The sequence below is a fragment of the Megascapheus bottae genome, chromosome 9, assembly GCF_031878675.1.
Source record: "Megascapheus bottae isolate mThoBot1 chromosome 9, mThoBot2.hap1, whole genome shotgun sequence".
NCBI classification, from domain to species: Eukaryota; Metazoa; Chordata; class Mammalia; order Rodentia; family Geomyidae; genus Megascapheus; species Megascapheus bottae.
This window is the reverse complement of record NC_143517.1, coordinates 36,727,724-36,753,348: the sequence shown is the minus strand read 5'-3', so window position 1 is coordinate 36,753,348 and position 25,625 is coordinate 36,727,724. Positions and strand designations below refer to the sequence as shown.

The window sequence follows — 25,625 nt, the reverse complement described above, 5'->3', positions numbered from 1 at the left end:
TTAAATACCAAAAAGCACAAAGTGAGCTGTGGCTCAAAGTGGCGGAGCATTAGCCTCGAGTACAAAAGCTCAGGAATGTGCCCAGGCCCTGAGGACCAGCACATTAAAAGAAGGCACCTTAAAATGGCTAACAACACAATTTCCCATTTTCAGAGCAGGCAATCCTAAGTGTTCCATAGAAGGCAAAATATAGATATTATCTTTATCTTAGCAAATAGGGAACACCCCTCAATCCTAACTGTTCCATAGAAGGCAAAATATAGATATTATCTTTATCTTAGCAAATAGGGAACACCCCTAAGTCACAAGATAGAGAAAACGAAGCTGTAAAATATTTTTATTGTAAAAACAGAATCAATAGAGGCCAACAATGCAAATTTTATCTCAAAACATTTCTTCTCCATTCCTGGATCTAGCTAGGATCCCTATGGACCAGCAATTTCCATTCATATTTCTCCGGATTTATGATCCTTACAGCGATGGGGAACCTTTTCCTGCCAGGGGCTATTTGGCTATTATAACACCATTTGAAAGTCATACAAAATTGTCCATGAGCCTACAATGAGAATACGTGAAGCATCTATGTGCCAATTCTGTCATGTACCTTGTCATGTATCTTGAGCCTTTCACGGCTAAGCTCCAGACGTTCTCCACCTCTGTGTTGATTAAAGATACATATTTTGCTTGAAACAAAAAAAAATCCATCTGATATTAAAACCAGTTATAAATTAAAAAGCCCCAAACCTTAGTTCTGTTGTGCTTTACTTTCACATTTCCTACAAAGAGATCTATACATGTCAGATGCCTTCAAAATTTACTGGTGCCTGACCTAAATGGTATGGTAACAAAGAATCCTACATCACAAGTTAGTAAGTCAAGCCTCTTATGACATCTGCAATACATCCAAATTTAAAGATTTTTTTAAAAAATTAAAACTTTTCAATTGTTGATTTTCCACATTTCAAAGGCTGTAGTTATCTGCAGCATACAAATGGAAAGAGTAGTGCAAAATACATCAAGTTTTTATGATAAATATACTTTCAGTCTAATGGATGCCTGAAAAGCAGTGTGAGAAATGACCACTTCCCAAAAGCAATCTAGACTGACACAATTTAGAAATATCAATGGCTACTCTATTTCCAAATATTGCCAAACAATTTCAGAAAGATTAAATATACAATTATTTTACAAAAATATAAATTGGGGCTTTACAAAACTTTATAAAATATAACACCATTTGTAAATTCAAGATAATTTCACACTGAAATAGACAACACTTCCAGAGATATGAAGTCTAGTCAAACTTAGTGGCTGCCTTGACAATACACATCATTTCTTCCAAATCTTCAAGTCTAAGCAGATCTGTGCTCTAACATGTTTTTCTTTTAAAGACCTTGCTGATTTTCAAGGATCTTATCAGATTTTTCATTCTACAAATATTAAAGCAGATGAATTTCTCAAAATGAATTAAAAGTAAAGGTTAATGCATTGTATATCTACACTACTGACAAATTTATAACCAAATTTCTAAGAATTTTTTTCATTTAAAATATCTGACAATAATTTGGTGCTTCTAAAATAGTTGTGATGTAAAAATACAAACACAACTATTTTATGAAAAATATTTATTCATGAGGATACTTCTAAATTTGGTTATTTATAGCTGTCAGGTAAGTTTTCCTAATCACACCTATTCATAAACACTCATTTTATCATCCTGAAGAGCACCAGTGTATTTCGTAAATAAACCAGAATGTAGGGGCTTATGTTTTCATGTAACAGTGCTAACAGAATAAGGCACCACTTGGTATATGAAAAAAAAAATAAGTTATTTCCAAATCATGCTCTGCTACTGGTGTCTTAATCATTACATATGGTAGTTAGAAAAAAAGCTAATATTATTAATCACATTATACTCTTGTTTCCATCATTCTGTGCTTTTAGTTTTCCATATTACAGAGAGAAAAAAACTAATGTACTTGGTGACCAGTTAAATAAATTTCCCCAAAATTCCAAAAAGAAAAAAAAAATCTAGAAATAAACAAGAAACAAAAATTTTATCTGTTGTATCCCAGTAAAAGAGTGCAGAGAAGGGAAGAGGTCAGGGAAAGCTACTTTCTATAGTATATATGAGGCACATAGGTTAGAAGTTTCTCAGGCAAATTCACAGCTACAGAAAAACTGGCAGAATTTTTACATATTGCCTAAAGCTGATTTTTCAGATCGTCACACCCAAGTAAATATTTCAAAATGTGTCTTAGTCACTGCTATCATCATCATCATCATCATCTGATCCATCAGTTAAAGGAGACTTCAATGACTGACTGTAAGAGTCTGATCTAGTAGGCTGGCATGTGGCCATGTCCCCTGTGGAAAGCAGGTCATAGCAGAAGTCACAAATCCGAACAGGCTTAGAGGATTGACTAGGAAGAAGAAATCTCTTCTCAGAGCAGGGCCCACAAACAACAAAACCACATTTTCGGCAATGGTGACGACGGTTAACAGGTGTGAATTTTGCTTTCTGACAGCGCATACATACAGTGGCCTCCGAGTCAGGAACCCAGACAGCAGCGTGTTCATTACTAGGCGTCTTCCCACTTTTGGAGAGCAAGTCAGTAACACATTTGTTTATGTGATTCATCCATTCCGATTTCTCAGTGGCAGTGGCAGCATAAACTGCAAATGACTTAGTCGGTGTCTTAATAAGCCACCCATTCCTTAATTCTCCCTCATCTTTGATGGAATCAATCGTAACATTTTCCAGGGGGATAATATGTTGTTTGTTGTATTTCTTTTTTTGGATGACAATATTTCCATATACAAGAATATCATTAAATAAGAAAAACTGCCTGGCTTTAGGTTTCTTTCTGCACAACTTAGTCAATACTCCTTCTCCAATAAGAACCCGTCCAGGTATAGTTAAGGGCTGACCAGCTGCTCCAAAACAGCTTTCCACTATACTTATACGTCTAGTATTGGCTTCACTGTTTGCCAAACGATCCACCATCTTTTGCTGATAGCCTTAAAAAGGAAAAGAAAAACTAATTAGTTCATAGAAATTCGGGTAAGGTAATACATATAAACCTAAATATAATCTTAAGTTATTGCTTTTCACAAAGGCAATACTCCATTATTCTTTTTAAAATAATAACTGTACATACCAAGTGAGTTAACTTCTGTGCTTTTATAATCATCAAAAACACTAAGCATCTCCATAGAGCAGTGTACTAGTAGCACTATATACCTACATTACATAATAGTAAACTACAAAATATCAACTTGTTGGGGCTGGGAATTTAGCTTAGTAATAGGAGTGCTTGTCTAACATGCATTAAGCCCTGAGTTCGACTCCTTAGTACCACATACACAGAAAAAGCCAGAAGTGGTGCTATAGCTCAAATGGTAGAGTGCTAGCCTTGACCAAAAGAAACTAAGGACAGTGCCCAGGGCCTGAGTTCAAGCCCCAAGACTGGCAAATATACAAATGATTCCCCTTAATCTTTAACACAGTGTTCAAAGACCCGGCATCCAGCATTTCCTCGTTTTTGCTTTTTTTTTTTTTGTTGGATAAATTGAAATAAGGAAAATACAGCAAAGTGTTCAAGTTATTCAAGTGAAGAAGTGAACACCATAATCCCATTCTTTCAAATATATACTATACGTGATCAACTCTGACAGTAAAAGTTTCTAAACATCCTCATTTCAATTCAACATTCCTCATACAAATCAACATCCTCAATTCAACAAATCTAACATGTTTACATTTAGACTTAATAAAATAATTAAATGGTAGCTACTCGTAAATGTCAGCACATAAAAATAAGATTAGAAAGTTATATAGCATACCATCAAAAACAGAGGTTTTTTTTCTCCTTTTTTTTGGTTGTTGTTTTGTTTTTTCCAGTCCTGGGGCTTGAACCCAGGACCTGAGTACTATCCTTGAGTTTTCTCAAGGCTAATGCTCTACCACTTGAGCCATAGCACTACTTCTGGTTTTTTCTGTTTATGGTACTGAGGAATTGCTATGCAAACACTCTACCATCAGGCTACACTCCTGGCCTTTATTTTTTTTAATGTTATTTTATATTCAAGCATTCAATAAGTATATTTCAGGCATCCATCTAGGTGCAGGGAAAAAAAAAATGAAATATACAAATAGGGGCTGGGAGCATGGCCTAGTGGTAGAATCCTCCCCTAGCATGCTCAAAGCCCTGGATTTCATTCCCTGGAATCTATACACAGAAAAAGCCAGAAGTGGCATTGTGGCTCAAGTAGCAAAGTGCTAGCTTTGAGCAAAAAGCGTCTAAGGACACTCCCAGGCCCTGAGGTTCAAGCCCCAGCACAGGCTAAATAAATAAATAAATAAATAAGTTTAGAAAATGGGTGTCCTACTCCCAGTTTAGATTCTGAGTTAGGAAAAAGAAACAAATCAAAAGTGAGATCTAAGCAATAAGTAATGTTATATTTTTCCCCCTAGTGCTGGGGCTTTTAAACTCAGGGCCTGGAAAAGAGCTCAAGGAAATAGCCCAAACTGAGTTAAAGCCCTAAGCAGGACCAGGAGTTTGGCCTGGTGGTAGTTGCTTGCCTAGTAAGCATGAAGACCTGGAGTTGATTCCTCGGTACCACATACAGAGAAAGGCCAGAAGTGGTGCTGTGGCTTAAGTGGTAGAACATTAGCCTTGTGGAAAAGCCCAAAGACAGTGCTCAGGCCCTGAGTTCAAGCCCCAGGACTGGCAAGGAAAGAAAGGAAAGAAGGAAAGAACCCCAAAGGCCCTAAGGCAGGAAAGAAGTTGTCACTTCAAAAAATAAATTATTCATCCTCATTTGAATTCTACTAATTCTACCTACTTGAACATAGTTATCTATTAATCACCTCCTGTAGAGTGCAAATGGCTTTATTACTGCTACTACTGAAGTTAATGCCATACCACCATAAAAATATACAATGCTTTTCAGTTATTACATTCTGACTCTGAATATCTTAAACCCAGAACACAGAAGACTTTATGATCCCTCAGGAAAACATCAATATTAGCTAAAATATGAGATGAGGGAGAAACTAGAGAGACTCAGTAATGTAAGCAGCAAAACTCGGGCCTAGAATCTACTCAGAGGGAGTAGTGTGTTAAACACTGGTTTACTGTCATATTCCCGACCCCATGAGTCTTACACATGTGTTATTAGCTCCATTTTGTGAAATTTAAGGAGTTTAAGTAAATTAGCTAAGGCTATCATAACAGACCACGGCTCAAATTGGATTTTTCTGTGCTGTTATCAAAATATTATGGGACACTAATTGTCCCTTGAAACTCTACTCAGTCCACAAGAACTGGAGAGAGATAAAAAATTAAGTTAAACTCACAAACCCTAAAAATACTAAAGAAAGATTCTGACTTGGGCAATTTATCTAAGGTATTAGGTCTTAAGTTACCTAGTTGGTCTCCTGGTAATGTTTCACTACTCATATTCTGCCGTCTGTTCATTGAAGTCTGAATATTAGCTCAAATATTTTCCCTTGTTTAAGACTGATACACTAAAACGAAGTTTGAAGTCAGATATAGTAGCTAAGACCTGTAATCATAGCTACTAATGAGACAGAGATTGAGTGGATCACTTTTTGAGGCCAGCTTAGACAAAAACATAAGACCTTTTCTAAAAACAAAAACAACAATAAAACAAACAAAAAAGGAGCCAGCTATTAGCTCATGCTGAGAGATCTGAGGATTGCAGTTCAGAGTCAGGCAAGTCCATTGGACTCTTGTCTCCAATTAATTACTAAAAAGCCAGAAACAGTGCTGTAGTTCAAAGTGATAAAGCACTAACTATATACCCTGAAGCACAAAAGCTCAGAGACAGTGCACCTAAGCTCTGAGTTCAAGCCCCAGGACTGGAAAAATAAAAATTTAAAAATAAAGAAAAAAGCTAGGTGCAGTGGTTCAGGCTGAGATCTGAGGATCGCAGTTCAAAGCCAGCCCAGGTACTAAAGTCCTTGACACTCATCTCAAATTAACTACCAGAAAACCATAAGTAGTGCTATGGCTCAAGGGGTAGGGTGGTGGCCGTGAGCTGAAGAGAACACTCAGGAACCAGTGCCCACAATCAAGAAAAGAAGGAAGAAGAAGGAAGAAGAAAAAGAAGGAAGAAGAACAAGGAGGAGGAGGAAGGAGGAGGAGGGAGGAGGAGAAAGGAGAAGAAGGAGGAAAGGAGAAGGAAGGAGGAGGAGGAAGGAAGATGGAACACAAAAGAAGAAAGGGAAGGGAGGAAAGGAAAGAAAAAAAGAGAGAGACAGAGAAAGAGCGCGCGCACCTGCCTAGCAAATGTGAGACCCCGAGTTTAATCTTCAATACTGCAAAAGAGAGGAGGGGGTATATAACAGGGACCGAAGAAGAGGAAGAAGTTTGAATACAGAAGAAGAGGAAGAAGTTTGAATACAATTACTTGGCTAGATTGCATGCCTTTAGAAGTTACACAAGAGCTGGGCGTAGTAGTTCACATCTGTAATCCTGGATACTCCAGAGGCTGAGATCTGAAGATTGAGGCTCAAAGCCAGCCCAGGCACAAAAGGGCCAGAGACTCTTATCTCCAATTAACCTCTAGAAAACCAGAAGTGGGGCTTGGCTCAAGGGTAGAGTGGTAGCCTTGAGCAGAAGAGCTCAGGGACAGCACCCAGGCCTAGTTCAAGCCCCATGATATGTGCAATACTAAAAGGTTACAAATACTCATAAAATTCTTTCAACTATGATCAGTTCATCTTATTTTTTGTGGTCCTGAAGCTTGAACTCTGGGCCTGGACACTGTCCCTGAGCTATTTCGGCTCAAGGCCATTGTGAGTCACAGTGCCACTTCTGGTTTTCTGGTGTTTAACTGGACGTTAGGTCTCATAGACATTTTTGTCCAGGATGGCTTTGAACTATAATCCTCAGATCTCAGCCTTCTGACTAGCTAGCAATAGAGCATGAGCTACTGGAGCTCCATACTTTATCTTATTTTTAACAATATTAGCAGCCCGCTTTGTTGAATTTCATTGATGAGTTATGATCTAAACGTGAAAAACAATGAATATGCAGAACCTAGGACATTTGGCTTTAAGAAGCCTTTTCCATTATCCTTCTTAGTCCCCAAATGTTTTTTTTTTTTCATGTGTCTGACATGAAGGTGACTGAACTAGGATGATCAAGCCTGTAATCCTAACTACTTGAGGTAAGGGAACTGCAATTTGAAGTCAGCCCAGGACTAAAAGTTTATAAAAGACTCCATCTCAACCAATGGCAGGGTGTGGTAGCAGGTGCCTGCCATCCCAGCAACAAAGGGAGGCACAAACAGGAAGACTGCAGTACACAACACAAAGCAAGACCCTGTCTAGTGCATAGTCCAAAATGGGAGGAAAGGAGGGAAAAAGGGAAAGAAAAGAGCTAGAAGCTGGGCATGGTGGCTCCTGCCTGTAATCCTAGCTATTCAGGAGGCTGAGATCTGAGGATCAAGGTTCAAGGCCAGCACAGGCACAAAAGAACCTGAGACTCTTGTCTCCAATAACCTCTAGAAAATGGGAAGTGGGGCTTGGCTCTCAAGGGTAAGGTGGTAGCTTTGAGCTGAAGAGCTCAGAGACAGTGCCCAGGCCCAGGGGTAGGGTGGTAGCCTTGAGATGAAGAGCTCAGGGACAATCCCCAGGCCCAGAGTTCAAGCCCCATTGGTGGGGGGACAGAAAAGGGGGAGGGAAGAACCAGAAACTCAGAGGAAGAATACAAATTCTTCCCTGCACATAAACTGATGGGGAGAAAATGTACATTGGATTGGGATTAAGGGAAGGAAACGAATAGAAGAAGAATGAAATAAAGTCATGAATGGAAATTAAACACCAATTTTACCTAAATTACTATTAGATACCCCAAAGCAATGTACTTTAGTAAACTAAAACCTTTGACTCCAGACATAAAGATGGCCCATTCCTTTCCTGCAAACTCCAAATACAAATTTACTGCCAGCACAATGAGGTGTCCCAAATAGCAAGAACTCTCAGACTTTTTGAAAGGACTACAAGACTGCCTTGTACTTGCCAGGCAAGTGCTCTTCCATCAAGCTAAATCCCAAATTCTCTACTAGTTTAAAAAAAAATATATATATATGTTTTTTTACAAATATATGTATTTTATAAATATATATTATATATATAAATTGATATATATATTTTTTCCCCCAGTCCTGGAGCTTGAACTCAGGGCCTGAGCACTGTTCTTGGGCTTTCTCAAGGCTAGAGTGCTACCACTTGAGTCACAGCATACTTCCAGCTTTATCTATTTATGTGGTACCATAGAAACGAACCCAGGTATTTGTGCATGCTAGGCAAGTACTCTACCACTAGGCCAAACTCCTGGCCCCTCCTGGCCCCTCCACTAGTTTTTAATAAGTAAATTTCCTTTTTCTTTTTTCAGAAGGTATCTTAGAAATGATTTTAAAAAAATCTTCCAGATATCAATACTATAACAATTATAAGTTATAAAAATAGAAAGCCACAACTAAGGCTGGGGCGGGGAACGTGGCCTAGCCATACAGTGCTAACCTAGCATACATGAAGCTCTGACCTCAGCCTCTGAATAGCTAGGATTACAGGCATGAGCCACCAGCACTCATTGTTATTTCATATCATTCATATCTTTGATGGCCTCTACATTTTTACAGATGGTTACAGGCCAGGAGTGTGGCCTATTGGTAGAGTGTTCACCTAGCATACATGAAGCCCCAGGTTACATTCCTCGGTACATCATAAACAAAAAAAGCTGGAAGTGTGTTGCAGTTCAAAGTAGTAGAGTACTAGCTACAGAAAGCTCAAGGACAGTGACCAGTCCTGAGACACAGGACTGACACCAAAAACAAACAAACAAAAAACAAGAGATAGTTACAATATTTCTTTATAAGTAGGTTCTCAAATATCATACATATACTTTTGTTGCCAATCTGAATATAATCTCATTTTATACTGTTTTCTAAGTACTAATGTTAGAACTGTTATTTTCTTTTTTTGTCTTTTTTTCATATATTTTTTATTGTAATTAATAGAAGGGTTACATTATATTTGCCAGATAGAAGGTACATTAATTCACATACATTGATACCCTTTCTCATGTCTTGGTCCCCATTTCCCTCCCCCCCACCCCTCATCTTGTTTTCCCCCCTTCCCTATCCAATTTCAAATAACCAAATACAAATATATCCAATATATCAGATAACAAAGTAAGATACTGTAACAATATGAGATAATCAAGGGATAGCAAAAGAGATGAGAGATAATATAGTACTTTAAGGACAACAATCACTCATTATATGGCTTTTAGAACTGTTAATTTCTGTTTCTTTTCACATTTAACCACTTCAAAAACAAAAAAACACTATTGTAGTAGCCTGCCTACTGAAACAAGCTTGTGATTCCCAGCTAAGGGAAGGTAGAAGAAGGAAGATCTGGCCAGAATCTTTTAAGTTAGAGCCGGGTGCCTGAGGCTTATACCTGTAATCCTAGCTACTGAGGAGGCTTAGATCTGAGGATCAAGGTTCAAAATCCCACTTGGGTAGAAAAGTCCCTGTGAAACTCTTATCCCCAATTCGCCACTCAAAAATCAGAAGTGGTGCGTGGCTCAAGTGACAGAACAACAGCCTTGAGCACTAAGAGGCTCAGGAACAATACTCAGACCCTGAGTTCAAGCCCTTCAAACACTCACATTCACACACACACACACACACACACACACACACACACACACACACACACACGAGACAATCTGAAACACACACACACACACACACACACACACGAACGAGACGATCTGAAAAAACAAGTGTACGTGTCTGTAGTTGTGGTCCTATCTCTTCCAGAGGTGGAGGTAGGAAGACAGCACTCAGAAACATGGGAGGACAAAAGGACTGGAGACACAGCTCAGGTGCTAAGTTCTGAGTTCAATCCCAATTGCCAATATAGAAGAAAACAAAACAAGCCAGACACCAGTGGTTCACACATCTGTTATCCTAGCCATTCAGGAAATTGAGATCTGAGGATTTTTCAAAGACAGCCCAGGCAAGAATGTCCAGGAGGCCCTTCTCTCCAACTAATTAATTGCAAAAAAAAAAAGCCTGATATGGAACTATAGCTAACTGAATAATCAAGCTAATAAATAAGGAAATAAATGACTCAGCTGAGGTGCTGGTGACGCACATCTGTAATCCTAATTACTCCAGAGGCTAAGATTAAATATGATTTTGGTTCAAAGCCAGCCCTACCAGAAAAGCCTGAGAGAATTCATCTCCAAAAACAACCAGAAAAAGTAAAGCTTGAGCCAGGCACGCCTGTAGCCAAGCTACTTAAGAGGCTGAGATTTTGGGCTTGAGGTTCAAAGTCACCCCAGGCACTAAAAGGTCCATGAGATTCTTATCTCCAATTATCCACCAGAAAATCAGAAGTGGTACTGTGTCCCAAGGGGTAGGGTGATAGCCTAGAACTGAAGAACTCAGGGACAGCACCCAGGGCCAGAGTTCAAGCCCCACAACCAACACACACATACACACACACACACACACACACACAAAGTAAAGCTTGAGGTGTGACAGAATGCCAGCTAAGTAAGCAAGCAGGCAGGCAGATAGACAAGCAGGGAAGCAAGCTCATCAGGCCAGGCCTAGGATTTGAACTCAGGACCTAGGCACTGTTCTTGGGCTTTTTTTTTTTTGGAGGGGGGAGGGGTTATGGGGCTTGAACTCAGCCTGGGCACTGTCCCTGAGCTCTTCAGCTTCAGGCTACCACCCTACCCTTGAGCCAAGCCCTACTTCCCATTTTCTAGGATTAATTGGAGGTAAGAGTCTCAGGTCCTTTTGTGCTCAGACTGGCTTTGAACCTAGATCCTCAGCTCTCAACTTCCTGAGTAGCTAGGATTACAGGTGTGAGCCACCACACCTGGCTTGTTCTTAGGCTTTCTAAAAGCTAGAGCACTACCACTTGAGCCACAGCACCTGATTCTGTCTTTTTCTGTGTATGTGGTACCAAGGAATTGAACCCAGAGCTTCATGAATACTAGGCAAGCACTCTATCACTAGGCCACACTCCCGGCCCCCCAAAACTGAACTTTTATCTACACAAATATATCCCAGAGAAATTAAGGGGGTGAGGGAAAAAGAGGATACCACACAGTTTTCCTGAAAACTGCATATATAAACTGGCCAGTGGCTTTTGTCTATAATCCTAGGTACTTAGGAGAATGAGACCTGAGGATGAAAGGTTTTAAAACCAGCTAGGAAAGATAAGTCTATGAAACTCTTCAATAAGTAAGAGGCTATGGTACAAGTTGTACAGTGCCAGCCTTGAGCATAAAAGGCTAAGGGAGAGTGTTCAGGTCCTGAGTTCAGAAAGCTCTACCGTGGGTACAAAAATAGACAGAAAAGGAGAGAGAAGGGGCTGGGAGTTTGGCCTAGTGTTAGAGTGCTTACCTAGTATGCATGAAGACCCAGGTTCAATTTCTGTACCACATACATAGATAAAAAGCCGGAAGTGGTGCTGAGGCTCAAGTGGTAGAGCTCTAGCCTTGAGAAAGTCCAAGGACAGTGCTCAGGCTCTGAGCTCAAGCCCAAACTGACAAAAAAAGAAAAAAAGAAAAATAAGAAAGAAGGAAGGAAGAAAGAAAGGGAGAAAGAGGGAGAGAAACAAGGGGGGAGGGGGAACAAATAACTCAATATTAAGTTCCAGTGAATAGTCTTTGACTTCCTTTATGTTCGTTTATCTTCTTTTTCAGCAACTATTTGACAGCACTAACTCATAGCAAAATTTAAAACTGTGAGAGAAATGTATCTTTTTATAAAGCTAGCTTTCATTAGTTTACAATCAGCAAAGATTTCAAGTTATTGTCTTCACAACTGCTGATAGGAATTGCATTTAAATCTACACAAATATATCCTAGTCCAAGCTCTGTACTAGTCTTGTAGTAATATTTTTAAAAGTAATGTGTTCTTCATTGTCTACCACATGTTAAAAATGTAAAGCTAGAAGACACAATTTTTAAAAAAAGACAGAATTCTATTTACACCTGAGAAGAGACCCAACTGTCAAGACTACTATGTCCCAGTTCTTACTAATGAAAATCAATACTTCTTATCTCATCCTTACAGGTAAGCTTGAAACAAAAGCTCATTTAAATCTATTCCTAACATATACCTTTGTTATCTGATATTATTGAGCTTCAGTAGTCAAATTCAACTATGCAGCTATACAGTGGGAGGAAGAAAAAAACCCCATGAACTATGAAGCACAAGGCCTGGATTCTAATCTTACTTCTGATACTAGGTAAGTGATTTCATATAATTACTAAGAGCTCTTTAAAAATAGATGATATGACTCACACCTATAAATTTAAGCCAATCAGGAAACTAAGCTCTGGAAGATCATAATTCAATATGAGCCAACAAAAAAGTTCATGAGATTCTATCTCCAAAATAATCCAAAGAAAGCAGGGATGGAGGTTTGGCCCAAGTGTTAAAGAATGCCAGCCCCACAAGCTCAAAGCCCTGAGTTCAACCCCAGTTCTGCCTCTAAAAAAAGTCAGGTATGGTGGCTCAAGTCTGTAATCATAGCTACTGGGGAGATGGAGATCAAGGCTAACCCCTGGCAAAAAGTTCTTGAGACCATCTCAACCAGTGACTTAAGGTATAGTGGTTAGTACCTATATCCTCAGCAATCCTGGGAGGATAGAAACCCAGGTTGGTGCGAACATAAATCAAGATTCTACTTCAAAAATAACCAAGGAAAAGCCAGGCACAGATGGCTTACACCTGAAACCCTAACTATTCAGGAGGCTCAACTTTGAGAATCACAGTTCAAACCCAGCCCAGCAGAAAAAGTCTATAAGACTCTCATCTCCAATTAACCATGAAATGTCAGAAGTGGAACTGTTGCTCAAGTGGTAGAATGCTTGCCTTAAGCTGTCATAGACATCGCTCAGATCTCAAGTTCAAGACAGTACTGACACGAAAAAAATAAAAGGGGCTGAAGATTGCTTAAGTGGTAGAGAACAGATCAACAGTAGTAGCCTTGAATAAAATAATCCATAGGGTCTTTGTCTTTAATAATAAATAGACCCTATTTCTGATATGCCTATTAATTCTAATAAAACTTTTTTGACTGTCTTAACATCAATAAACATTTTTAAATCTTGTGCTACTGTGGAATTAAAACTTCATGAGAAATATCAAAGGAGGTTGGCCTAGTGTTAGAGTGCTTACTTAGCATGCACAAAGACCCAGGTTTGATTCCTTTGTACCACATACATAGAAAAAGCCCAAAGTGGTTCTGTGGCTCAAAGGGTAGAGCTCTAGCCTTGAGAAAGCCCAAAGACAGTGCTCAGGCCCCGAGTGCAAGCCACAGGACTGGGGGGAGGGGAGAAAGAATATCTACTTTTGGGTGCTGGTGGCTCACACCTGTAATCCTACTCAGGAGGCTAAGACCTGTGGATTGCAGTTCAAAGCAATAGTAAAGGAAGAAAAAGAGAAAAACAGACAGTAGAACTAGGTGTGTAGTTCAATGGTAGGAAGCCCTGCCAGCACTGTCATCCCCACCAAAAGAAAATTTAAAACAACAAACTACAAAAAATACATCCTCCAGGGATAAATGTATAGTTATCTGTCAGGGCAAATCACAACTCTTGCTCCAAAGGGAGTAAAAGTTCTCAACCAAATAATCATAAGTACAGTACTGGAACACAATTCAGATTATTCTGAATATCATATTCCCATGTGGAAGAAGTTATATAAACTTTACATTCACAAAGAAAAATAACCCATAATCAATGCATTTGCCAAATATATTTGTGGGGACTATTAGTTGGTGGGTTATAGAGATGTAATTTTTTTTTTTTTTTTTTTTGCTTAAGCTCAGGCATGTTCAGGTAAGCACTCTACCACTAGGCCAAACTCCTGGCTCCAATGAAATCTCTTTCATATAGATTTAAATGCTATCTCAAACAGTCTTAGCTTTAGAATTGCTCTGCTAAGCTCAGTAATACAATCCAAAAGTTTAACAATACAATCCAGGCCTTAGATACAAAGGTTCAGGCCCTTAGATAGCCATCAAAGGACCTGAAGATAGTCCAAAATAATTTTGGCTCTCTACCTGCAACATTACAACTCTCCACAATGACCAAGTTCTAATCATCAATAGGTTTACAAAATCCAAATAGATACAGAAGTGGCTTCTTCAGTCAGTTTCAATTCACACTTTACTCTCAACATATCTACCATTCCATTTGCAAAAGACAAAAACAGTTCTTATTTTCAATACAGAAAATGTTTCACTAGATTGTAGATTTTAAATTTTGTAGCTTACTTAACTATATGTAATACTGAATTCTAAGTACTGGGCATGGGAGAGTCTATTTTTTAAAATATCTGTGTCAAGATCACATATACATAAATGATGTCTTCTTCCCTCTCCAAAAAGAACAGCTGTTCAGTAAATAAAAAATGATGATATATACAATTTCCACATTCAAAATTGCTTTAAAAATTACATAATTTCAAAAACGGTATATAGTCATTGGTATAGTACTAACAGCTGTGAACAGCACCGCAGAATATGTGAAAAACTGATAATGTTCACTTGAAACACTACTCTCAAAATTGGCTATTCTATCACATTCCTAACAAATTTTCCTTAATACCACTAAGAATAGTCTAACAAACTGCTTACTACACTCAAAGTGTTATGCTAAGTAGAGGAAAAACAATGCATTAAAAGTACATAAATGCACATAAAGTACTATTAATAAAAAGAAAGCATGAGGAAGCAAAAAAGGAATGACAATGCAGTGTTTTAATATCTGAAAGAACACATGAACTTTCAATAGGAAAGAAAAGGTAAGTAAAAGCATAAAATTTGTAATAAAAAAAAAAAAACTGTGGGCAGGAGTTTGGCCTAATGGCACAGTGCTTGCCTAGCATGCACGAAGACCCGGATTCGATTCCTCAATACCACATACATAGAAAAAAAAAAAAAAAAAAGCTGGAAGTGGTGCTGTGGCTCAAGTGGTTGAGTGTTAGCCTTGAGAAAGCCCAAGGACAGTGCCCATGCCCAGAGTTCAAACACCATGATAGATTAAAAAAACCCACCAAGACATGTGAAAGGGTATCAATGTATGTGAATTAATGCACCTTCTATCTGGCAAATATCATTTAACCCTTTTATTAATTACAATAAAAAATATTTAAAAACCAAAAAAAGCCTTATACACATATGAAATAACCACAATGAAACTCCTTAGTACATGTAATAGAAATTCTTAAAAAAAAGAATGCCTGGAGAGTAAAAAGACTGTTGAGGGGTGGGTATTAACAGAAGGGAGAGGGCAAATAAGAGTGAATACAGTCAAAAATATGAAAATAAAACAAGTGAAAACTTTTTTAGAAGGAGGAAGTAAAGGGCCAGGAGTTTGGCCTAGTGGTAGAGTGCTTGCCTAGCATGCACAAAGACCTGGGTTCGATTCCTCAGTACCAAATACATAGAAAAAAGCTGGAAATAGTGCTGAGGCTCAAGTGGTAGAGCTCCAGCCTTGAGAAAGTCTAAGGACAGTGCTCAGGCCCCGAGCTCAAGCCCAGGACTAGCAAAAAAAAAAAAAAATCGTATTTTATAAATACATGCTTATAAAAATATTTCTTTAGAAGAAAAATAACAAGGACTAGAGGACTGGTTCAAGAAGTATAGTACATGTCTGGCAAGCACAAAGGTCAGAGTTCAAACCTCAGTACACCTAGCTAGCTAGCTGGATGGATGGATGGAGCAAAAGCCTGAACCACAATAATAGAAAAGGGAAAGATAAGATTCACAAGGAAAAGCAGGTACAAATTGGTATGTAGATGAAACATGTTTCAAAGTTTAAGCATAAACTAGTGGGGAGATGTTTTGTTGCAGGATGGGTAAGGAAATCAGTGTCTCCACAAAACAGCCACGTCAGACAAAGGTGCAAAGAGTTCCAAGACAGAGATATATTTGGTAATCGTCCACCTAAAAGCTAAAAATTTTTTCAATTTAGGAACATGATGGGGAAAAACAAGCATTGAAAAATACAAAAAAAGTGAAATACAAAGACAGGTTACAAGAATCAGACACTTATAATTCCAAAACTCAGAAGGCCAAGGTAGTAAGTTTTTGAACTGGAGGCTAGCCTGAGCTACGTAGTGAAACCTTATTTCTACATACACACATAAAAAGTTAATATACACAATAAAAACATGAAACATAAAAAACAGGTATAGGGCCGGGAGTTTGGCCTAGTGGTAGAGTGCTTGCCTAGAATGCACTAAGACCCAGGTTCAATTCCTCAGTACCATATGCACAGAAAAAGCCAGAAATGGTGTTATGGCTCAAACAGTCGAGTTCTAGCCTTGAGAAAGCCCAAGGACAGTGCTCAGGCCCTGAGTTCAAGCCCTGGGAATGATACAAAAAAAAAAAAGTACAAAAACAAGTATAAATCAAACAGGTGTAAAGATAACAGTTTCAATCCAAAAACCAACAAAAAAGATCAACCAGGGACAACAGTAGAGAAAGTAAATGCTGCCAGGTGCCAGTGGCTCACACTTGCAATCCTAGCTACTCAGATTAGCTAGCTAATCTAAGGATTATGGTTCAAAGCCAGCCTGGGAAGGGAAGTCCATGAGACTCTTACCTTTAATAAACTACTCAGAAAAAGCTGGAAGTGCTGCTGTGCCTGCCTCAAGTCCTAGCACACTCACCTGGACTAAAAGAAGCTCAGGGATAGTTCCCAGGCTGAGTTCAAACCCCAGGAACCACACAAAATAAAAGGAAAGGAAAAGTAAATGCTAATCATTACAAAATTAACTAGTTATATCCAGCAAAAAATGGGAGTGTGACCTAATGGTAGAGTGTTTGTTTAGCATGCATGAAGCTCTGGATTTGATTCCTCAGTACTACATACACAGAAAAAGCCAGAAGTGGTGCTGTGGCTCAAGTGATAGAGCGCTAGCTTTGAGAAAGCTCAAGGACAGTGCTCGGGCCCTGAGTTCAAACCCCAGGACTGTCCAAAACAAAAAAGTCAAGAAGATGAGGGACTATGTGTAATATAGGGAACTCAGGGTTCAAATATTAACTATACAAAGAAGGAAGACTAATGGCCTGAGAGGACTGGAGGGATCAATGAGGGCAAAGAGCTGCTTTACAAGGTATAGCAGAAAGAGAAATAAATAGAAATCTGGCCTGTGCTTTACCATCTGGCCACAGAAGACTGGAATGATTTCAAATGTTACCAAGGGTAAGGAACAGAGTCATACATGTGAATTGGCTATACAGAGAGAAGGTGAAAAACTCAAGAGACAGTGAACCTTACTTAAAATTCTGTCCAGAAATGAATGTAACCTGCCAATTAATCTCTAGTAGACTGCAAATACAACTTTTCTAGTCTCGCTAATAGATACCTGGGTAACAACCTGTACGTATCAAACCTCAAAATGAAGGAAATAAAAAAAAAGGGGGGGGGATTAGGAGCTGGGAGTTTGGCCTAATGGTAGAGTGCTTGCCTCGCATGCACGAATACCCTGGTTCGATTCCTTGGTGCTGAGCCTCAAGCGGTAGACCTATAGCCTTGAGAAAATCTTAGGACAGTGCTCAGGCCCTGACTTCAAGCCCAGGACTGGCAAATAAATTAATAAATTAAATTTAAAAAGGATTAAATCAAAATCAGACATTCTTTAAACCAACAAAAAAAGGAGGGGTGAAGGTAGAAAAACTATGTCCTGGCCCCAAACCTAGTGATTCGTTTATTTTTTTATTCTTTTTTTTTTTTTTTTTTTGGCCAGTCCTGGGCTTGAGCTCAGGGCCTGAGCACTGCCTTGGACTTTCTCAAGACTAGAGCTCTGTCACTTGAACCTCAGCACCAGTTCCAGCTTTTTTTCTATGTATGTGGTACCGAGGAATTGAACCAGTCTTTGTGCATGCTAGGCAAGCACTCTACCACTAGGCCAAACTCCCGGCCCTTTTTTTATTCTTTTTTTTTTTTTCTTTTTCTTTTCTGCCTATTCATTTTTTTTTTTAAAGAATTTATTAACGTTGATTTTTACATCATATTTTAAATGACAAGTTTAACAAACAAGTGTTCAAGAAGGGAATCTATTTACAATCACTGGGACTTAGTATTTAGAACTTAATCAAAATTAGGCTAAGGGTTTGTATGTCATAGAAACATATTAATTTATGAAATAAAACATTATGTCTACAGAGTCATATGTTTTTATGTCTATATATAGTTATGTTTATATTTCCATTACCATGTCCATAGCATTGGGTATGCAGATATTGAGTCCTCGCTCTTGTACTCTTTGGATTTAATAGCCATATATTAAGGATACCATGTGCCTTTTGTTCCTTAGGTCTTGACTGTCTCACTCAACATGATTTGCTCTAGATTCATCCACTTCCCTGTGTTTATTCTTTTTTTAAGCAGTTGTACAAAGGGATTTCAGCTCAACAAGTCAATGTATGTTGACCTTCCCTCACCCTATCATCCTAATCCCAGCAACTGATTTCTTTGTTCTGGTAATGGTGCCCAGCATCAGTGCTGGTACTGAACCCATATCTTCCTACCACCTGCCACAGATCCCAGGAATATATATATATATATATATTTGGCCAGGTTGAGCTTCAGCTCAGGGCCTGAGGACTGTCCTTGGATTTTCTCAAGGCTAGACTTCTACCACTTGAGCCTCAGCACCACTTCCAGCTTTTTTTTCTATGTATGTGGTACCAAGGAATTGAACCCGGGCCTTCATGCATGCTAGGCAAGCACTCTACCAGTAGGCTAAACTCTCGGCCTCCCAGGAATATTTTTAAGAATCTCCTCATTGGTCAGGGTGAGGTGGCTCATGCCTGTAATTCTAGCAACTCAGGAGGCTGAGATCTGAGGATCTCAGTTCAAAGCCAGCCCAGGCACTAAAGTCCATGAGACTCTTCTCTCCAATTAACCTCTAGAAAAATGGGAAATGGGGTGGGGAGTTTGGCCTAGTGGTAGAGTGCTTGCCTAACATGCACAAAGACCCGGGTTCGATTCCTTGGTATCACATATATAGAAAAATCCAGAAGTGGTGCTATGGCTCAAGTGGCAGAGCACTAGCCCACAAGGAAAGCCCAAGGACAATGCTCAGGCCCTGAGGTTCAAGCCCCAGGACCGGCAAAAAAGGAAGGAAGGAAGGGGAAGGGGAAGGGGAAGAGACAGACGGACGGGAAGTGGCGCTGTGGCTCAAGGGGTAGGGCAGTAGCCTTGAGCTGAAGAGCTCAGGGACAATGTCCAGGCCCAGGGGTAGGGCAGTAGCCTTGAATTGAAGAGCGCAGAGACAGCACCCAGGTGAAGAGTTCAAGCCCCATGACCCACACACACAAAAAAACACCTCCTCAGTGGATTCTTATGCACAGGCAAGGTTGATCATTAAATTTTGTACTTGTAAAACCTGCTTCTCCTTTAAAATTTAAAAATCTGTGATTCTATATATTCACTGACACCCTGTTCATTTGTTAAAATATTATCATGTGCTAGGCAATTCCACAAACATCTTAGTACATCTTCACAACTACCCTGTGTGGCAAGTATTTCATAAATCACTTGCATGAAGCTTAGAGAAGGGGCTGGTTTAAGAGTCAAGCCAACAAGCAGTAGAGGCCACGTCTCAGTTTACTACAATTCAAAAAACATGCAATCTGCTTTCCTTCCAGAACATTCATAGCAACTATTAAAATGCTGTTCTCTTTCCAAGAACTCCCAAAATGTGCACATTCGTTTGAGTTTTATAGATCAACTAAAGGAAAATGTATCTTTGGGTGGAAGGGAGAGTATTACCCCTAATTCTACAACATTACACCTTTACCTAGAAGTCTTTGGCAACTTGCTAAAGTATATCTATTAAGTTATTTGTTTAATCATTTTAAGCCAGCATGCACACTGCTAATAAGCAATTTTATGTGCTTATTAGCGCATAAAACATTCTAACACAAAATTCTAAGACAATTATGACAAAAACATTAAAATTTGCCTTACCAAAGAACATAAATGCATAAACATGACCAAGCTTTTCAGGCATTCACATTATCAACAGATATAAAAATTTCAATTACATTTTTGTGTCAATACTGGGCTTGAACCCTGCTCCTGGGCACAGGTGCCTGACCGTTAGTCACAATTTAAAATTAGGATTATAATCCTTTTGTGGATCCACTTATCTCCATTAGTAATTACATTTCAATCCACTACTTGGAATTTTCATAAATATATTCAATTTCTGTAATCCCAAGCCAAAATTCATTGAGTTATATAAAGGTAAATTCTAAAGAGTGACCAATCAATCTGCCAATTTAATGTAAAACATATCATGTACTAGGGGAAATATCATAAACACATTTTATCAACCATACCCATGGAAATTTAAACAATAAATGCATGAAGCATATTTATAGAGAATACACATGGCCAGGCACCAGTGACACATGCCTGTAATCCTACTCAGGAGGCTGAGATCTGAGAACAGAAGTTCAAAGCCAACCCTGGCACAAAAGTCTGTGAGACTCTTCTCTCCAATTAACCACTAGAAAACCAGAAGTGGGGCTATACACAAGTGGCAGAGCACAAGGCTTGAGTTGAAGAGCTCAGGGACAGTGCCTAGGCCAGAGTTCAAGCCCTACAACTGCCTTTAAAAAAAAAGAAAAGAAAGAATAAACGTGCATGCAGTCATTTACATGGTTTTCCTAAGCATCTGCTATGTTCTCAGTTTGTTAGGGATGGACAGGCAAATCAGACCATATGTGATGCCTGCTGGTAAGGAAGTGCCATTACAGATCCATACACTACTTACTGGGATACCAAAGAGGAAGTTAATTGATTTCAGAAAATAGAAAGGGAATAGGGCAGTCTTTTGAAGAGGAAAATCTTCAGTAGAAGAAGCTCTCTGTAAGTCAATTCTCTGGGAAATAAGGATTTATACTGCAAAACTACACTCAACTCAGAAGGAGCAGTAAAGTGAAGAAAGCCAGACTCAAAGGAACATAGGCTCAATAGTTTCCCTCATTTGTCATAATTAGTATAAACCTTGGACTCTCTTAGCAGAGGTTTACAATAGGGCAAAACCTAGATACATAAGGCCATATAGGATGAGGCTAAATGAAAGGGCCTCCAGGATATAGAAACAAGAGCCAAATAATGTGTGACTGTTGTTCTTAATGTATGTTATTTCTCATCTCTTTTGTTGTCCCTTGGTTATCTCACATTGTTACAATATCTTACCTTGTTATCTGATATGTTGTACATATGTTTGTCTGTTTGAAATAGGATAGGGAAGGAGGGAAAACAAGATGAGGGGAGGGGGTGTGGGGAGGGAAATGGGAAAAAAATATAAGGGCTAGCAATGTTTATTAAGTAATGTACCTTCTATCTGGTGAATATAATTTAACCCTTCTATTAATTACAATAAAATATATATTAAAAATAAAAAAGGAGCATTAACAAGAGCAGACAAGGTAGCAAGAGACTACATCACAGAAACTATGTATCCTACAAGGGCACACTAGAGAAAAAATGAGAGGGTTTCAATCTTAGAGCCTCAATTAAATATCTAGATTTGTGATAGTAGTAGAGACAACTCATTTCTAAATTTAGGCAGTGACTGGACAATGAAACAACAAAAAAGATTCTGAAGAACTCCGGAAATTAACAATCTTGAAATTGAAGCAGAATGTATTTTTAGGTCCTGAAGTTTAAAGACAGAAACTCTCCAAAACATGGCATCGTGATTATTGTATTTGCAGTTAAGAAAAGTCCCTTCGATTCATTTAACAAAATCTTAAAGCTGACTTGATAAATATGGGTTTTTGTTTTGTTTTTCTTCACTTAGGGGGGTAAATTCATGCAGAATGCTTACTTTTGATGCCTTAGCACACTTTTCTTTTTTGAGGCGATTGCATGTGCTTTCCCAATCCGTAATTTAGTACTCTTCACCTCCCGGCGCTGTCATGACCTGCAGAGATTAAAAACGGAAGGCTTTGTTAATACCGCATTAACCTGGGGACCCCATAAACTTCCAGAGTACGGAACACCGCCAGCGCTCAAAAACATAGGAGGCGAGCACCGCAGGGAGGGCGAGACACGCAGGAGTGTCAGGATCACTTGGCCTTATTCTCCAGAGAACGAACAACACACGCCTCCTAAGCTGCTCAACGAGGCTCCACGGCGGCGGGGTCAAGCGCGGCGGCGGGGGGCGCTGGGCCGTGGTAAACGGGGTCTGACTGCGGGGACGCGGGGCTCGGGGTCTTTGTAACCTTCCTTCTCCGCATCTCCCTCGCGCGCGCACCCAGGTTGACGGCTACGAGGCACGCCAGGCGGTGCCGGCAACCCGGGCTCTGCAGCTTGGCTGGCATTTTTAAAAGAAAAGCAAATTTGGCAAAAGACCGGGGGGGGGGGGGGAGCGGCCCCGTAACAGCCTCCGTCGGCACCGGAGTTATCGCTGCGGTGCCATCTTCCCTCAAGTCACAGAACACACGCGGCTCAAGTTACCTCGTCCCTTCCTGACACGCACACCCGGCAAACTTTCCGCGCAGCACCCCGGGGACTCCGCGGCGGCCCCGCCGCCCTCGCCGCGTCCCGGACCCCGCGGACCTCAGACCCGCAACTTGTCCCGGCCCCGCGTCCCGCCCCGTCCCGTCCTGTCCCGAACCGGCGGCCCCCGCCCCGGCCTCTCCCCGCGGACCTCCGCCCCAGGCGGGGCCCCGGTCCGGAGCGACGGGACGGCGGCGGCGTGCGGCTTCCCGAAGGCCGGCCCCACAGCCCCGGGAACGGCCAGGGAGCGCCCCGTTTCTCACAGCCCCCAACATGGCGTCCGCCGCCGCCGCCGCCCGCGACCAAGACGCCTCCCCGCGCCGCGGACGGCCCCGGGCCCGCGAGAGGAAGCGCCCCGCCCGCAAAGTTTCGCTTCTCCCACCCCAGCTCGCCGGTCCTCGGCAGGTCCCCGGGACCCCGACCTCACCTACCCGGGGCTGGACGCGGGTAGCGGCGGCGGCGGCGCTGAACGTCCCACTCTTCCTCTTTGCCGGCTCCGGGCGCAGACGCTTGGCTCGCTCCCAGTCCCGGCCTTCCCGGGTGTGTGCAGCCCGCGACCCCGCGCAGCCGGAGCGACCCAGACGCGGCGGGCGGGCGAGCGAGCGGCCGGCCGGCGCCGAAGCTCGCAGGTGACTCCCCCGCCCCTCCCGAGGAACCCCACAACGGCCGCCTGGGAGGGCCTCTCCCGCGCGCGCACGAGCGCGCCCCCGCCCACACGCGAGCGCGCCGACTCCCACCCCGCTCGAACCCGCCCTTTCTTCCTGGTTTCCTCGCCCCGCCCCTCGGCCCGCGCGACGCGCTGGGGGGCGGAGCCTTGGGCGGAGGCCACACCCACTGGAGGGCCGTCCGGGGCGGAACTTTCCCCTCCGCCGCGGAGTCCGGAGGTGGTCGCGGTACCTGACTTTCCTGACCAGAAGTCTATGGAAAGCACTGCTCAGCAATGTAAGAAGATCTCAAGGAGGCTGGAAGAATGGAAGGAAACCCCCCTTCCCCTCCAGCCCCTCCAGGCCTCCGCTGGGAATGAAGAACGGAAAAGCCAGGCTGGATTTCCATGCCAAGGCCTCGGTGCTCACAGTTGTTGACTAGTCCCAGTTAGTGCGGTCACACCTTCCATTGACTGTCCAGAGCCCGGCCAGAAACGCGGGGTACTGGGGGGAAGCTGAGGTGGCTACGCCCACCCACGTGCTCCCGGATGAGCACAGGCCTGAAACAGATCTTTTCAGAGCTCCTCGGCTTCCCCACTTCACCTACCTAGACGTGGAGGCCGGAGGTTTGTTAAACTCGCCCTCCCTGGTTGGCATCGCAGCACCTGTGAGCTGAGCGCAGGTGCTGGCCATAGCAAAGGTGTTTGGAATGGGGCGGAGTGGAGGAGAAGGCCTACTCTATACATAGGTGTGGGGGGGTTGGAAATAGGTGTTTAGGAAATCTTATATTTCCTTTGGTTTATTATTGGAGGTGTGTGTGTGTGTGTGTGTGTGTGTGTGTGTGTTTCTCTCACCAACCACGCACACCATACATGGTCAGGTTTGAGCTGTGGTCTTTTTCCATCTGTTCACTTTCTGCTTCCCATCCTCCCCTTGTCAGAGTCTCTGAAACAAAGTTTTTCATTAACTAGAACAAACTTAACAAAGATGAACCATTAAAAAAAAAAGTTAAAGGCTCACCATCACACACTTTCTCGATACATGTATTGGAGCTATGTCTAGACAGGCTCAGGTGTGGTCAGGACTTTTCATTCAGCCTCATCATCCTTACATGCATCCACATATTTATCAGCGGAGGAAAGGATAGACTAAATGTTAAGATCACTTTGAATCTGAAAATTGGGTCTAATTGGTCCTCTAAAGTCTAGTCTAAAATAATAGGCACTGTACATTTTTAATCCTCCCCATCAGTCACCCTTCCTCCACCAGCACACTTACTTTACAATATGCTACTAGCAAGCAAATGACTACATTCAAACCCCACCTAGTACCACCAAAAATCAAAAATATATAGATGGCAAGCCAGAATAACAACTCAAAATCTTGACTTTGCCTCTAACTATGTGTGTCCTTGGTCAAACTCAGATATTACCTTCTTGGTTTATAAAATAGGATTAGTGTTATGTTTCATGGAAGTTTCTGTGGAAGATGGCAAATCCCTGGATTTTAACTACTCCTCCTTTGTCCCTTGCACCTGTTGGTCTCATAACCTTAACTGTGACAAAAAAAAAATAGCACCGCCACTCACTAACATCTTGGAGCCATCCTCCTTTCTCTTTTTCATCTCTTTGCTTCCCCAATATAGTAGGGTTTATACCCAGGCGCTGGTGGCTCACACCCACATCTTTTTTTAATTTTTTTTGCCAGTCCTGGAGCTTGAACTCAGGGTCTGAGCACGGCCTTGGGGCTTTCTCAAGGCTAGAGCTCTACCACTTGAGCCACAGCACCACTTCTGGCTTTTTCTATGTATGGGGTACGGAGGAATCGAACCCAAGTCTTTGTGCATGGTAGGCAAGCACTCTTCCACTAGGCCAAACTCCTGGCTCCCACACCTACATCTTATAGTGTGGATGAGACTTGAAGATCATGGTTCAAAATTGGAAGTATATGAGTCTTGCATCTCCAGTTAACCACAAAAATCTGAAAATGGCTCAAGTAGTAGACCACTAGCCTTGAGCAAAAAAGCTTAGGCCCTGAGTTCAAGCCCCAGGACCTGCACCCTTCTCCAATCTTCCTGCACCCTTCTTCAATCTTCCCAAAGCTTCTCGTGTGTGTGTGTGTGTGTGTGTGTGTGTGTGTGTGTGTGTGTGTGTGTGTGTGTGTGTGGTGCTCAAGCGCTATGGTGTCTACCTGCTAGGTCCTGCCACCCAACCCAACGTTCCAAATAAAGAGATAAATTATGGCAAAGGTCAGAAAGGAGATTTGTTATGTGGCAGCCAGGATCCAGGGCAGGAAGAGAAAAAGTAAGCACTTCATCCCATCTGCAGTTATCTTTGAATTGCAGATTGGAGCTTTTGGTTTACAGCAAAACTGG

The 25,625-nt window shown here is 41.3% G+C and overlaps 1 protein-coding gene across 4 annotated transcripts; it reads right to left on the bottom strand.

The window, feature by feature from the left end:
- Window positions 1-321: 321 nt before the first annotated feature.
- On the bottom strand, window positions 322-23,282 carry Plekhf2 (pleckstrin homology and FYVE domain containing 2). 4 transcript variants are annotated; one of them, XM_090339089.1, is made up of 4 exons: window positions 23,039-23,282; window positions 21,934-22,029; window positions 11,467-11,608; window positions 322-3,021 (listed from the first exon to the last, which is right to left on the bottom strand). In XM_090339089.1, exon 4 carries the CDS (start codon window positions 3,005-3,007, stop codon window positions 2,258-2,260), a length of 750 nt encoding a protein of 249 aa, XP_090195215.1. In that variant the 5' UTR covers window positions 3,008-3,021; window positions 11,467-11,608; window positions 21,934-22,029; window positions 23,039-23,282; the 3' UTR covers window positions 322-2,257. The 4 variants fall into 4 exon arrangements, with proteins under 4 accessions (XP_090195215.1, XP_090195214.1, XP_090195216.1 ...); XM_090339088.1 differs by lacking the exon at window positions 11,467-11,608; XM_090339090.1 differs by lacking the exons at window positions 11,467-11,608; window positions 23,039-23,282 and adding an exon at window positions 22,759-22,982.
- Between the last annotated feature and the right edge of the window lie 2,343 nt (window positions 23,283-25,625).